Source organism: Spermophilus citellus (assembly GCF_964194105.1).
Source record: "Spermophilus citellus genome assembly, chromosome: 3".
Lineage (NCBI taxonomy): Eukaryota > Metazoa > Chordata > Mammalia > Rodentia > Sciuridae > Spermophilus > Spermophilus citellus.
In genome coordinates this window covers 60,609,206-60,625,850 of record NC_138184.1, presented here as the reverse complement: position 1 = coordinate 60,625,850, position 16,645 = coordinate 60,609,206, and the positions used below count along the sequence as shown (strand labels likewise).

At 36.2% G+C, this 16,645-nt stretch overlaps 2 protein-coding genes across 2 annotated transcripts in view; both read left to right on the top strand.

Moving 5' to 3' along the window:
• LOC308643747 (uncharacterized protein) overlaps positions 1–16,645 on the top strand; it is a 738,434-nt gene that overhangs the window by 368,162 nt on the left and 353,627 nt on the right. The gene's annotated exons all lie outside the window — the stretch shown is intronic.
• The window catches only part of LOC308644232 (zinc finger protein 701-like), a 99,909-nt gene that overhangs the window by 70,816 nt on the left and 12,448 nt on the right, over positions 1–16,645 (top strand). Inside the window, exon 6 of the mRNA XM_081285102.1 lies at positions 2,227–2,316. Within this exon, the coding sequence (XP_081141228.1) occupies positions 2,227–2,316 (90 nt within the window). The remainder of the gene's footprint in view (positions 1–2,226; positions 2,317–16,645) is intronic.

Sequence of the window (16,645 nt, the reverse complement as noted above, 5' to 3'; positions counted from 1 at the left end):
ACAACATACCCAGGCAGAAACCATGGAGAAACTTTCTTGTGACAGAAAGTCTTGTGACAGCTTAATCCCAGCTCTGGGATTTGAGTGGTTCTTCAAACATTCCTACTATTAGAGATTTCTCTCCCTATGCATTTTTTTTATTCCTGCCCTCAGGTCACATATGACTCCCTGGGCATATGGAGCTGCCTAGGGTACTGCTCAAACATGCACATTTTGGGAACAGTCAAGTTGGCACATAAACTTGGGAAGACTTGACTTTCCTGGAGACATCAATTTCGTAGAAATTGGTTCCACATGAAATCCATATAAAAATCTACCTACCCATGGCTATAGGTAAAAACATACCAAATAATAAATACTCAGGGTGAACAACTCAGAAATTCTTATATATGATATATTAACTATGTTAAAGGTACTGTATTCCAGTTAGGAGTTTTGTTGCATGATTAGATCATAACTGTTCTTGACATGGGGGAATATATGTATCTATGTGAGATAAGAGATAAATGAGTTTGTTCAATTCTAGTGACAATTTCACTCAATCTATGGTATTGTTTTGTCTACCTTAAAATGCACAGTAAAATTTGTTTTCAAAAATTTGGTCAAGTACTTGAGTAGATATATTTTCAAAAAAGACAAAGTGCTCAGTAGATACATTAAATATGCTCATAGTGACTAATCAGTAAAATGCTAAAAAATAGGAGATATTACCTCACCATTTTGGGAGGATTAATGTTAAAAATACCAGAGATAACAAGTATTGGCAGTAATATGGAGCAAAGAGAACCTTGGGCAGATTATTTGGGAGATTATGTAAATCGGCACACCCACCATGGAAAAAACTGCATAAAGGTGCCTTGGAAAATTGAGAGTAAAACTTACATGTGATACAGCAATCCCCCTCCCTGGAATGCATCTGAAAGAAAATAATTTATCTCACAGAGACATCTGCATCTCCATGTTTCTTGCAGTACTGTTCACAACAAGCAAGACAGAAGCAAGGAAAGACATAGTGTCCACCAGTGGATGACTGTGTGTAGGTGATGTGGAATGTCCACTAACATTCAATGGAATGTTATTGAGCCTTCTAAATAGGTAAATATTGTCCCTGTGCTGATGTAAGTGAACACTGAGGACAGTATTGTGACATAAATCAGACAAGATTACAGTTTGATCTCTCTCATGTGACATCTAATAAGTCAACTTCATAGAAATAGAGTGGAATGGTGGTTGTAAAGAGGTGGCTAGTGAGGGACACAGGGAGGTTGTTTAAAGTGCACAAAATTCCATTCTAACATCGATAAATTTGGGGGATTTGCTGTATAATGTGGAGAATGAAGTTAATACATTTTTGTATACTTGATATTTGCTGTGAGATCTTAAATATCCTCACCACACATACATCTTAAGTGATAGATATGTTAATTAAGAGGCTCTGGTAAGCAGTTTACAATGTCTACTTATGTAAGATCCATGTGTTGTACACCATGTATGTGTACAAATGTATTAGTCAGTCACACCTCAGCAGAGCAGGACTGAGTCTGCACATACCCTATTTTTCAGACATGCTTGGCTCTTCATTCTGAGCTGCAGCCTTCACACTGAACTTCCACTCATCCCTCACAGCCATGAAGACATTCCACATCCCAACTCCCACATGCACAACTGTGTCCTGACATTTAATGTTCATTCTTCTGTGGTGCCTATCCAGGGACCTCAGGACAGTCCTTCTTCCTCCCATTTCCCCAAGACCCATCATCAGTGTTCTTCCTTCTTTTTTATTTGCTTTCAATTCCATTACCTCAGTCCATCCCCATGGCTCCTGGGTCCTACACAACCAAATGTCCAAGATCAACTCTCAGGCATTCTCAACACACAGTTCAAACTCCAAACTGATTGCCATCAACCCCAGCATCCTCCACCTTTCTTCTGGTTACATGCCTCTTTATATCACTTCTTTCCTGTGTGCCTGGTCTTAAATCAAGACACTTTTCCTTTTTTCCACTGGTATCATTTTCTGTCCCTTAGTTATACCACATGGTTGTAAAAGCTCATACTTAGTCTTAAAATCTAGAAGTGTAATCTTTTAATTTGCTTTTCCTGGTGTTTCTCTTGCACTTTGGGCCATCTTGGCCTCCTTAGCTCTCTACCTACTTTGTTCCCTCCCCGCCCCCCCAATACTCTTTGTGTCATTAGTCTCCTTCAAGAAACATTGTGTCTCTCTAGATTCACCTCTGTCATATTCTGGGCCTGTTTTGGACAAGTACCTAATCCAGGACCTGCTACCCCAGCTTTATTCACAACTTCTCACCACACGTATGTATGAATGTCTCTGAGGCATTGAATCTTCTACAAATTTTACAGTCCGGTGAGCTTCAACATTTTTCATGTTCACTTTTCATCCTCAGACCACCTTAATTCCTGTGAAACCATGTACCCCATATATCTTGTACCTGCTGGGCCCTATGTCTTTATGTTCCTTGGCTTTTTGCCCATGTGTGCCTACACACCTAGTCATGCCAATGAACTTTTTCTGGATACTTAATGAACTTTGTCTGTGTCCTCTACATCACAGGATTTGCACAATCAAATTTCCCAACCCCCCTATTCCCCATGTTCTTATTTAGTACCACTTCAATCTAATACCAGTTTACTGTTACTGCACAAAACATACCTGCATTCATACCACAGGTTTTCACCTGTATGATAAATCTCACAGCATTTATTAAGGGACATATTGTAAATAGTGTCCTTGCAGACTTGGAGGGATTTATAATAATTGAAAGGGTTTTTGTACTGTGTTCACCCATCATACTTGCTGCAGAATTAATGTCAGTAGCCCTGGCACATCTTAGAGTTACAGATATGTTGGCTCAAGCAGGTCAAACCATCTTATCCTGTTGCTGTCATTGGTGAGTGAGAATTTTTCTACATTTTTTATGGATATTGTTTTGTTTCTCCCTCATGTCACTAAGAGGTCAATATTGGTAGAGTATATTTATTCACAAAATTTTGATATGAATTGACAACCAATTATGCAAATGAGTCCAATTAACTAACTCATATTTGTGCAGATGAATTCAGTGACTTTCAAAGTGAACAACTAGCATCACCTAAATTTCTCTAAACAACAAATTCTATGAAATATATGAATTCAGATGACTGAAGAAATCCTAGTATTTCAACTTTCAAATGCCATACATGTGCCAGTTTGCATGAATGTCTCCTGTTATAAATATCATTCACTAACCTTGCTTCCTTGAAACAAATTTACTTAGGTATTAATTAACTCACATTTTTATCTTTTTAAATCAGTGAATATTTGCTTCTGCCATACAATCTTTCACCATGCATTTGTGTTTTATGTTCCAAAGCTGAGGATATAACCTGGGAATGTGGCACAATTACTTTGATAGCACTTGTTTTCCTAACACAAAAACAAATGAGTCAGGGTGTAGCTCTACAGGTGTGGAACCAGTCCTGCCTCATTGCACATAACTCACCATGGGACATGTGCCTCAGAGCTATAGTTCCAACTCAATGCATTTGCAGTTATTAAAATATTTAAATGTTCCTTTAGATAATTGATATTGCATATTGTATTAGGGTTCTCTAGAGGAACAGAATCAACAGGAAGTACAATTATAAAAGGAGAATTTATAAGATTGGCTTATATTACTGGAAGCTGGATAGTCAACAATGGCCATCTGCAGGTCAGACAGCTGGAAGGAAGAATCAGTAGGTGCAAAGTCCAAGAGGCTGAAGCCTGGGCCTGAACAAGAGAGATTAGCAGTGCTACTCTAGTTTGAAACCAAAGGTTTCTGGAGAATAACCTTTGGAAAAGTAAAGAAGCAAGAGTCTGATATCCTCAGATGATGGTAGCAGCAATCAAGAACCCATTCAAGAAAAAGTCAACCATGCATCTGCTGCTGCTTCCTTGTTCTTCCAACTTTTATTCCATCCATGTCATCATCTTATTTGGTGTAGCACATTCTTAGGGAGGGTCTCCATTTCAGTTGGCTATCCCACATGCCAACCATTTCTAGACTCATAGACACACCCATAATCCTCTAAATTCTAGATATCTCTTAATCTGATGAAGCTGACAATTCAAATTAACCATTACACATGTAGAATAAATATTTATAATCAATGGGAACATTTTTTTCAATAAGAAATTCCAAAATACTACTAGTTCAGAAGATAGTAGGAATATAGAAAAACAAATACAAAAAAAAAAAAAACAAAACAGAATTTGATTGATAGAAGAACTCCACTTACTAGCTTTAGGGAAACATGGTGGTTCATGGCACCCTCTCTTTAACTACTGACAATTTCAAAACCCCTCTCTGCACCTAATCAGAGTAAGACTTTGAGACTTAACCTCTGTGTACCCAAATTCTCCTTGTAATCATGAAAGTAATCTCACCCCCTGCTTCATGTTAAGAAGATTCAAAAATCATCATGTGCTGCATTTAGAGCAGGGATTTTTACACACTTTGTGGTTTAATTCTTCATTCAAGCATCATGAAACCTGCTAGTGAGAATGAAACCTTAAGTTCAATTTTGAAGTTCCCACTTGAGAGAGGGCAATGTTGGATTTTGGTTGACAGGACACACGTAGCCCAGGACTTCCATTCCCCTGCAGGACCCTCTGGCTAGAACAGCAGGGAACTGGCAGGATGGCAACCAGTGATGAGGCTCCAGGAATCATTTTCCTGTCACAGACTGTGGTTGGAGTTCTGGGCAATTCCTGTCTTCTCTATTTGTTATTTTCTTCACTGGGTGCAGGTTAAGGCCCACTTGATTGTGGTCAATTTGTTAATTCTCCTGCATAAAGAAAGTCCCCTGACAGGGGCCATTTTCAGTTTGGAAGTTTTCCTTGGTGATTTTGGATGTAAGCTGTGTTAACAGGGTGGGCAGTGATGAGTCCATTGTTATCATATGCCTTCTGAGTGTCTTCCAGGCCACCATCTCCAGCCCAGTGAATTTAGGTGGGCAAAGCTTTAAAGTGAAAGCTCTCAGGTACATTGGTACCTCTGTATACCTGAGCTGGATCCTGTAACTCCTTGTAAGTATGCCTTTCTTACTTACATGACTAGGAAAGGGAGCTCCAAAAATGTCAAGATCTTAGTAGATTTTCTGGTGCTCTAATGACAAAGCCCTAGAATCATTGCTTAAAGCAACTCTGTCACTCCCTGATGCTGTGTGTGTGTGTGTGGAAGCGGGGGTGCTCATGCTCTAGGCCAGCAGCTTCATGGTGCTCATTCTGCACAGGCACAAGCAGAGAATGCAGCATGTTTTCCCAGGTCCTCCCCTGAGTACAGAGCCAACAAAACAATTCTTGTCCTAGTGAGCACTTTTGTATTTTTATACACTTTCCTGTATCTTTAATAATCCCAAATTGTTCCTGATAATTTTGGCTGCAATAATCTCTGGGTGCTTCCCAGCTTTCAACCCCTTTTTGCTAATAATCAAAGACACGAGCACATTCAGGGTATTTTGCATGTATAAAAAAACCTTAAATTTCTAATTTATGAGGAGAATGTAAAATATGTACTCTATAAGGTTTTGTACAATTCATAGTTTTTTATTCATTCTTACCTACAGAAATTTAAGCACAGTTAATATCAGTCATATCATTTGTGAGTGTTGGTTTAGACACATACCCTTGTATGTTATAAATGTGTGTGTATGGTTTTATATGTGTGTTTGTGAACATGAGCATGCACACATGCATATATCTTGATTGTTACGATCTGTCAATAATAATTCTGAAAAATTATATGTAAATTTTATATTTAATTAGAACTATTTCAAACTGATTTCACATAATTTCATATAGATTAAAAATGTTAAAATTTTAGATTAAATCATATTAAAAATGTGGAAAGAATTTTTCATTTGTCTACTTTCATGTTTGTGTCTTAGCTCTGTGTCTTTGAAGAATTTTCCAAGTTAATGTACTCCAATGATATTTGCCTTTAGCGGGTAAATTTAGTTATTTTTAATATAGTATAAGGAAAGTAAAAAGAGAATTAGAGACAAGATGCAGCAGAAAGTTGGTTGCTCATCCAAGCAGCTGCATTAATTTATACCAATAGGTTACATTAGGTAATTACTGCCATAACTACATTATAGTTTATGGTATGAGTAAAGTGGCTTATTCTGCAGTTACATTCTACAGTTACAATATGCAATGTTAGGAGCTTTGTGCAGCTCTCAAGAAAGTCAATTGTCTGAAGTTACTGTTAGGTGGGCAGATCCAGGATCAGCAGAGCTTAGTGAAACATTGTGGTTATCTAGCAAGCAACTTCCTTTATTCATAGGAGCTATGTGCCTGAGATCAAGGTCAAGGCTGATAAGACTATAGAACACAGCAGGGCATTGCCATTACAGCTAGATGGTTCACATGTATTAGTTATCTTACTAGTTTCCTAGTAAAAACTGCAGGACATTCTAAGGGTAGGAAAATAGTGTTTGCTACTCCCGAGGAGTTTGCTCACCAGAGGAATGTTCCTCTATAATATTTCCATGCTCAGAATCCCTACAATATAGAAATGGACAGAATGGGATGCAATTGTCCACTAAAAACCCCTGCTCTGTTTCATATATTTCATGTCCACCTTGATAATATACATTAGGTGTAATTTTTTATTGTTTCAAATGATTTTTAAATCACCAATAAACCATCAAAGCAGCTTTATGTACAAATCAGTCATAAATTACTAAGTAAAATTTTATAAATTATATACACTTTTGCCTTCAGCTTCTTCTACATCAAAATACAATCTTGTCCATCTCAAAGATTCCTCTTTGTGCCTCTACCATAATCATATTCAACAGGGACCAGTATGTGACATCAGATACCATAGATCACTTTCATTTTTTGTACTTTCTATAAATGAAAATGATCAGCTTCAACTCTTTTATATTTGACTTAGAAAATTGTATTTTCATTGTAGTTTGTATTTTCACATTTGGTTGGTAATAGAATTCAACTGCAGGAATATTAATTACTTCATGCCTTCCTCTCTGTACACATAAGTGAAGTCCTCCCCCCCGCACCCCCCCCCAAAAAAAAAACTTCCATGTGCTGGAAGCTTTGCAAGGTTTTGGAGGAGGTGGAAACTTTGATGTGTGGATGCAAGTACAAGGTGGCTGGGTCATTGGGAGGTCATGCTTAAAGGGATAAATGGTAATGTCTGGAGTATATCAGTTCCCATGAAATTGGGCTGTCTTACAGAGAGTTCTGGTGTCTCTGCTCTCTCGCTCCCTGTCCTGTCCTGTGGTCTATTCTGTATGTGCTCCCACTATTGTGATTTCACCTACTCTTAGTTCCTCAAAGAGTTGAGCAGATGCTGGCACCATACTGTTGAATTTCCAGAACTGTAGGTCACTAAATTTCTTTGTCAAGTACTCAGTCTTGGGTATTTGGTTATTGCAACAGAAAAAGATAACATGACATGGTCATTTTTCAGTTTGAAGTATCATGATGAGGACTCACCTGTAGTTTCACAGTGTGTTTTTATGATAATTGTAAGAGTTTCTGCTGCTATATGTGTAAAGTGATTGATTCATTGATTATAGGTTTACATCTCCTTGGCTTTAGAATATATTGACTGAGTTTATCAAATGTTTGTATGAGTTTCAACTAAGTAGAAGCTCTTATTTTAATAGAAATACTTTTATATGTCCCTATTTAATGTTAATAACATAGGTTCTGTTAAACATAGATGCATATAGTAAGACATATGCATAGGGAGGTGTTTCCCTTCATTTTCTTCAAAGACATCAATTAATAACTTAAAAATTTACATCAGAAAATCATTCAGAATCATCTTTTTATATGTGTTGGTAGTTATTTAAGTCTTTTTAAAAAGTAAACAACAAATTTCAATGTTTTCTGAAAATGTACAGTAGATACTTTTTTCTATCTCTCATTTATCATCATGTATTCTATATTTTAAAACATCTGGGAAAATATTTTAAGAAGTTTTGCCCTAAGACATAGTAGCTATTTGAAAGACAAGTATGCCTACCCTGATTTGAAGATTGCTAATTAATGTGCACATTGTATTCAAATATCTTGTGATACCCTATAAATATGTACAATTTTTAGTATCATTTAATAATAAATATCTTTGGCTGGCCAGAGTGGTACATGCCTATAATCCCAGTGCCTTGGGAGGCTGAGCTAGAAGGATGCAAGTTTAAGACTAGTCTCAGCAAATAAGTGAAGCCCTAAGCAACTTCTCTAGAGCCTGTCTCCAAATAAAAAGGCCTGCAGATGTGGATTAGTAGTGAACAGCTCCTGGGTCAATCCTTGCTACCAGTAATAACAATAGTAAATTAATCAATTAAAACTTTCCTTTTGTTTCATAGTGTCATTGACTGCTCACATACTTACTGTCTTCAATTCCAGAAGTAATGTAAAAAGAACCTCTGCCTTATATCTCTGTGTCCTCTGCTGCATCTCTGTCTTTTGCTTTAAGGGCCCATGTAAATAGAGTAGGACAATCAGACACCAGTGTGTACGCACGCCAATGTATACGAGAAAAATCTCCCTCTCTTATGATTTGCCAGTCAGTAGTCTTAGCATCATATTTAAACCCCAGTTAACCCAATGTAACCTCAGGAGTGACTGCAAGAGCATTCTCCAAGTCATCTTGGATCAGCCCTGTTCACAGTCCCACATTATCCCTTGTAGTTCTCAGGACAACTGCAAAATATACTGAGAAAGTAACACCATAAGCTAGGATGTAACTAAGTGGAACAACATAACTTCTATTCCAGTTTTCCTGGAATCAGGATTCCCTTTAATGATTTAGAGAGTATTGTGTTTCTAGAGCATAAAACCCAAGGTGGACATCTTCCTGGGGTCCTTCAGCTTTGGTATAAGTGGAGCATACTTGGATGAAACTGAATCCTCTGTGTGGAGCCTTCATGACTGCCAGGGACAAGCTTGGAATGAATCCAAAGCTTCTGCATGCCCTTGCTCCCTGTCCGTAAGTAATAAACCTGTCTCATGTACCCAGGTGTGTGGATGTTCTGTTTCATCAGAGTAAAAGATGTTGATTTCCAGGCCAAAGTGAATTTGCTTTGCAATAATATCTGGGGTTGGGAATTCTCTATGGCATGTTTTTGAATTTTAAAAAACCATAGAAATTGTAAATATACCTACAAAAATTTACCCTTAATGAGTATTAGGAAAAATAATAAGAGGACACAGAAACAAGATGTAGAGGCAGGAAGAAAAATGGCTACTTTTCCAAGTGGCAATGTTTATTTACACCGATAGGTTACATTAGGTAATTAGGACCATAATTACATTTTTATTGCATAGAGTACCAGTAATGTTGTTTATTCTGCAGTTATATCCCACAATTAGAATATGCAAAGTCAGGAGCTTTGTGCAGCTCTTAAGAAATTCATTGTCTAAAGTAACTTTTAAGCGGCAGATCCAGGAATAAGGGAGTTTATTGAAACATTGTAGTTATCCCAGCAAGCAAGTTCCTTTATTCCCAGGAATTATATGCCTAAAATCAAGGTTGAGACTGAGAAGACTCTAACACAGAGCTTCTTCATAAAGGACATTGCTACAGCAGAGAGGCATCCCATGGATTTACACAAAAGTTTTCCAGCAGCCAGGCATTTTGTGACTTTGCAGAGAAACTTCCTAGCAGCCAGGCTTTCTGTGCCTTTGCACAGAAACTTTCTACCCAGCAAGCATGCCACAATCATGAAGTTTATCAGAGACCCCAATCCCAGACACAGAACCCTCATAGATGAGCCCTGTGTTGATTTACTAAAAGGAAGAGCAGGGGTGGTGGATTAGACTTACACTTGTAGCTTGTCTTTTTGTTTTATTTTTATAATAATATTATATAGATAGATAGATATTGAAGCTGATAAAGCTTAAATATTGCATGCCATTTTAGTTTTTCTTCTTTATTGAAATATCATTAATCTGTGTTTAAGGAATGCAATTATATATATATATATATATATATATACACACACATACACACACATACGTGTATACATACATATATACACATATATGTGTATGTTTACATATATATATATATATATATATATAAATAATCACAGAAAAAAGTAGTTATCATTTTCACTTCACAGAGATTCCTTTTGGAATCGTCATGTCTTTTTTAACTCTGCATTTTTTCTCCCCCTCTCCTATTTTGTCATCACTCTTTTTATATCTAGAACATTCCAGACCACGTGCATATACAGTGAAATTTAGAACATCATTGTGCATGCACGGAGAAAGCGCCATTTTAGGAGAGACTGAAAAGACTTTAATTTTAAACCTTGGGTTCATCCCTATCTGTTAGAAGACATACCATAACTATAAAAAAATTGGAAATAGAAAAATCTAAATTCCAGACCTAACACATTCAAATGTCTTATTTCCTATCATTTCAGTTTCTCTGTCTCATCTTGTCTTTATCTTTGTGCATGTGTATGCTTTTATATAAAATAAATTTAACCTTAATAAAATCTGTCATCTATATAGTTGGTGTATTTTTAAGGAAATGTTAAAATATGATGCTGAGACTGCTAAAATTGTCCTTTTAGAAACTTTTCATATTTTCATCATTATTTCCTTTGAAAATCCTTTCTGAATTTACATATCCATGATGTGGGTGAGGATTGATGTTTTCCTGTTTCAAGTACACTTCAGGTTCAAGTAATTCAGGCTAAGTACACTTCAGGTTCCAGTGAAAGTGTCTAGTTGCACTTTCTTTCCCTCTCTCTCATTTCTCCCCCAAGTCTATACCCCCATCCTCAGGGACCACTTTCCCATGAAACACTGAATACACTCTACATCTGTGCTCATGCTTGGAAATCTCTGGCAATCCCACAAAGCAGCACCTAAATCATTCTTGGAGACAAACTCTACCATGAGCCCCTGTGCTTAGAGGAATCTTTGTTGTTGTGATTTACCATGGTGAATGATAGCAGAGCCTGCAGACCTCGGGCAATATCTTGTTCTCAAGACTGCTGTCAGAATCCTGGACGTGTATCTCTTCTCTGCCATCATCTCTTCCTCATAACTCACAACAGGGTGTTCTTTCCATATGATTCCCAGGCACCTGTGTATACCAGCTCCTGGTCACATTTTCTAAGGGACTTATCCAAGCACTGGAAGCATTGCTAGCTCCATTCTCACCCAGCCTTGTCCTGCTACTGGCCCTGTCCTCATCTGACTCTTCTTGGCCAGGTATCCTCCATGAAGATCCTCCCACCACAGTAACCCTGAACTCTGGAGAAGGCAGTCTGGGCCTGTGTGAGACCTTTTTTTTTTTAAAAAAAAAAAAAACTTGGTTCAGTCATTGAGTCCTCTTAATGTCCTTTGGGATCCCCTATATGCAGTGTGTACATCACACAGGACATTTTAGGGGCCAGTATGTAAAGAAGCCCAAATCTTCTTCCCACATCATTGGCTCAGGCTCACTGTATTATCCAATACAAAGGAGGCCAAGGGGAAAACAGTTGATAAGCAAATGCTAACAACCTATCCAACAGGTCTGTGACCCCTGAGGCTTCACCCAAATAGAGGATATATATGGAGAGGAGAGAGAAATCAGAGGCAAAAAAAAGATGGTATAATTCATCCCAGCTCTGCCATGGACTAACATGGCAGTTTGCACTCATATGCTGAATTTCCCGAAGCTTTTGTATATCAGGTTACATGAAGCTAAAATGAATAGATCAGTAATTGTGATGAGGACTGATTGAAGAAATGCATGGATGTGTGAGCTGTAAATGAATAAATACCAGCTTACAGAAACTTTAAACCATGTAAGGACTCTGATAGTGTGACGCAGGACATGTGACAAATCTGATTACTCCTGCTTGTGGGAGAAGTGTTCTTCAAGAGGTATCCAGTCTCCTATGGATACCACGCCCAAAGCCAGAAGGATGTGCTCAGCATATGGTCCCCGTGTTCCAGCTCTGCAGCTTGAAGAGCACAGTGAGCAAGACCATCACAAAAGAGGGAGAATCCCAGTCCAGCTTTGCCCAGATATAAACAGCTTTCCACATCCTCAAAACAAGGGGAAACTGGCAAGGTGCGGAGCTGGCATTGGCTGGACAGAGACCTTGGACATTTTCATGGAAAGGGAGTAAATGTTTGTTTGTGCTTGTGAATGTTTCCTATTGATTCTAACTGTGGATTCTAGGAGGCCTCCAGTTCAGCTCAAAATCAATCCTGGGGGCAAACAGAGCTGAATGTGATCCCTAGAGGCAGACCTTGAAGTACTGAGGATGACTGAGGGGACTCAGAGAGAAGGAGTTCACACTTAGAGAATACTTCACATTGATTTATTCTCATTCTCTGTGACATGCATGTAGTAGAATAAATTTATTTTAAAATTATAATAATTAGCATACCATAGGAATGCGTGTAAAATAGAAGTAGAAGGATATAATAAAAAATGTTAAAATGTTTTGTTTTGTTTTGTTTTTTAAGATAGTAGAATTTTAATCAATGGCCATGGTGGCTTTTTATCTGTTTTGAATTCTCTATGATGAAATAAAATATTATACTGTATATTTGACAATTATTTTTCCCTTTGTATTTTAGATTTAAAAAATTATAATTCATATCAGAAAGAATTGGAAATGTACTTGAATTCTTCATATTATTTAATTTTACTAATATTTTAAACTCAGAATTTTATAAAGTAAATAGGATAACTTTACCAAAGCATGTAATTATAGTTTGAGGACATTTCTTAGATTAATAAGTAAGAATAATTTCCAGTAACTTGGGAGGAGAACTTCTTCCTGCTTAAAAATAGTTTTCCTAATTCTTCCTTCAAAATCACAAAAACACTATTTCCATAAAGTTATTACTTGATAGATGAATGGGAAATAATAACTCTGTTGAACTTTAATAAATTTTATACAAATGTTGTCCTAGTTATGGCAGTTTGGCATCTTCTCTAATACTATCTTGAATGATAAAAAAAAGCAATGTTGGCTAATTAGGATTTTGAATAACAGACAGAGAAGTTAGGAAGTGGGAAGGAGGATTTCATTCCCTTATTCCTACAGAGAGGGCAGTTGAACCTCTGGCTTCCACTGATAGAAATCTAGAGTTAAGTTGCTGAATGATGTGAGGACAGACACATACACTTGTTGAATCAGTGCTACTATGACAAGTTTGATTTTTTTATGTGTGCCATAGCATTTACAGCCTTGAGAGAATGATAGTAAATTTTCAAAATTAATCTCAAAAAATTCCCTTTGTGATACTTTATTTTGGTGTCTAACATACTGAAAACTTGCCTATTTTGTTCATAAATTAACAGAGCGAATTGCCTTGCTATATTTTCTGCAATCTACCTTAGAGACTCTTTGTAGATTGAAATTCTTATTTGAAGATAGCTGTTAATTCCCAAGAGTTTAATCAAGCCCAGGTACTACTAACTGACTGACTGTCATCAGAGGAGAAAGATTGCTGCTTATTAACAAATTGTTTGATTTCTACAATCCATTGTTTACATTCATAAAATTTATTTTTCATTTTTTCTCATTCTATTAAAGCTTTGAGTCAATGTTTAAAATGTATGCATTTCAGTATTATAACATATATCACATTACTTATTATATATGCTTTATAATAGAGATACTATGTAACATATGCAATGTATAAAATTCATTGATATTATTAGATTATATTATACTATATGTAATATATATTACACATTTTGCTAATATTACATGTGTACATATCATGTAATATTCAATTCCACTTTTTATTTATATACCCTCAAAAAACTTTACTACGAGAAAATATAGGAATTTCATGTATGCATGCATTTATATATGTGATATATATATATACATATTTATGATTTACAAATAAATATAGCAAATTATTTTAATTGTACATTTGAATAATTTTTTTAAAGAGAGAGAGAATTTTTTTAATATTTATTTTTTAGTCTTCAGCGAACCTTTATTTGTATGTGGTGCTGAGGATCGAACCCAGGCCGCACGAATGCCAGGCGAGCGTGCTACTGCTTGAGCCACATCTCCAGCCCATTTAAATAATTTTTTACTTACCATTATTTGAACAGGAAGATTCATGAAGCTGTGGGTGTAGTTAAGAGCAGTTGCCTAGCCTGTGCAAGGCCCTGAAGTTCTCTTTTAGCACAACAAAAATAAATAAATAATAAGGTTCAGAGATGAGTGACATAATTCATCATTATTTGATGTTAACCACAGTAAAATATTTATAAGAAACTCATATTAATTTCAAAGAAGGCCATAATGATAGCAGTGATATTTAATCATATACTTGAAGAATCTACTCAAAACAATCTTAAGGAAAAAAATCTTAGGGAAAATTTAGTGTTTTATATATATCCATAAGCAATAGAAACATTATATTTATAAATGTTTAAAAATTTTACTTTTAGTTGTTCTTGCTGATTATTGTTTATTTACAAAACAATGAAATTTGAACTACAGTTATAACATATGGTGACATTAGCATATCTTATCACCTTAAGCACAGTAGTTATTTTAACCCTCAGTGTTTTAAAGAATTGCCTGGCCAGGGGTGGTGATGCACACCTTTAATCCCAGAGACTCAGGAGGCTGGACAGGAAAATTGCAAGTTCAAGACCAGCCTCAGCAATACAATGAGGCTCTAAGGAACTTATCAAGAACTTCTTTCAAAATAAAACATTAAAAAGAGCTGGGAATTTGGCCCCAATGGTTAAGTGCCTCTGGGTTAAATCCCTGATTAAAACAAAACAAAACAAAACAAAATCTAGAAATGTATCAGTGGAAGAAAATGGGCAGTGGAAAAATAAGCTGCCCAACTCTGTTATTTTTTTTATACCGGTGATTGAACCCAGAGGAACTTACACACTGAGTCACATCCCTAGACCCTTTTAATATTTTGTTAAGAGACAGGGACTCCCTGAGTTTCTTAGGGCCTCACTAAGTTTCTGAGACTGGCTTTGAACACATAATCCTTCTGCTTCAGCCTCCCAAGCCAGTAGCATTACAGGCATGCATCACAAAGTACAGCTCTGGCAAATTTATTTTTCACAAGGTTCTCAAGTTAATTCAAGTGAGAATAGCATCTTCCACAAATAAGATAGGAATAAAATTGCATATTTAATGCAAAAGAGTGATAATGTATTTTACATGGGATTATATAAATAATTAACTCAGAATCATTCTGGACTTAAATATAACAGCTAAAATTATTTTTAAAAAATAAAAAATAAAAATAGTACCAAATCAAATGTTCTTGAATTAGACTGACCAGTGGAGTCTTAGATATGCTTCAAAAATACATACACACAAATAAATAAATAAATTTGACTTTAAAAATTTTCTGTGAAATTTTATACTAAACAATAGAATGCATAGATTTTAAATTAGTGATATGAATCAAAATAGCTGCAGATTAAATGATATTAATATAGTTGTTCCTGTAGTACCATCACTGAGATTTCAGAGAATGAATAAGTTATGTGATCTCCTTGCTTCAGGTTCCCAATTTGTCAAATTGCTATAATTCTCTTCTCTGAGAGATACTGTAGATTGTTCCTACTCATAGTTCATTGTATAAAATATAAACTGCAATTAAAATTTTATAGGAAAATTTGACACTTAATATTCCATAGGATTCAACTGCTATTTTCTCTTAATCGATTCAGTAGAAAATTGGAATAGCATTACAATTTTATTTGGAGTCCAAAATGACTAGATATTACTTAGAAAATATAATTGAAGCAGGTCTGTTCTTTTAAGGCTTTTCTGTTTTTCAAATGTTTTCTTTTTAATTGAAATATAAGAATTGAACATGCTTATGGCATACAGTTTGATATGTTGGCATAAGTATACATTGTATAATGATTAAATCAGGGAAATACACAATTTTTTTTACAGAGAAGCAACTGTGTTTTTACAGAGAAGCAACTGATGAAAGGGACAGCCAGATGCATAAGAAGTAAGTCACAGGGGCTGGGGATGTGGCTCAAGTGGTAGCGCACTTGCGTGGCATGCGTGCGGCCCGGGTTCGATCCTCAGCACCACATACCAACAAAGATGTTGTGTCCGCCGAGAACTAAAAAATAAATATTAAAAATTCTCTCTCTCTCTCTCACTCTCCTCTCTCACTCTCTCTTTAAAAATAAAATAAGAAGTCAGTCACATGGCACTCACTGCTAGATGAAACAAACTCTAGAATGAAGAACCTGAATATAAACAAGACCCAGCATGAGTCATTTACACACTAGCTATGAGTATTACAAAAACATGCCAATAACAAAGATCAAACTTATATCGGCTTAATATTGATTTCCTTCTATTTCCAATTCTGCTCTCTTAAAATCCACTATCTGTGCTGGAAAGATGGTGCAATCCTGTAATCCCAGCAGTTTGCAGGGCCTGATCTGGGAGAACAGCAAGTTTAAATCTAGCCTCAGCATTATATTGAGGTCCTAAACAACTCAGCAAGACCTTGTCTTTGTGCCAGATTCTCCTGATTCTCTAGGCTCAGGTTAGATCTCTCAGTTTGCATCTGCTCAATTTATGTGCTGGTTTTTGCCTTTAATTCATGAATCGAAGCACCCAGTCTAAGTTTGTG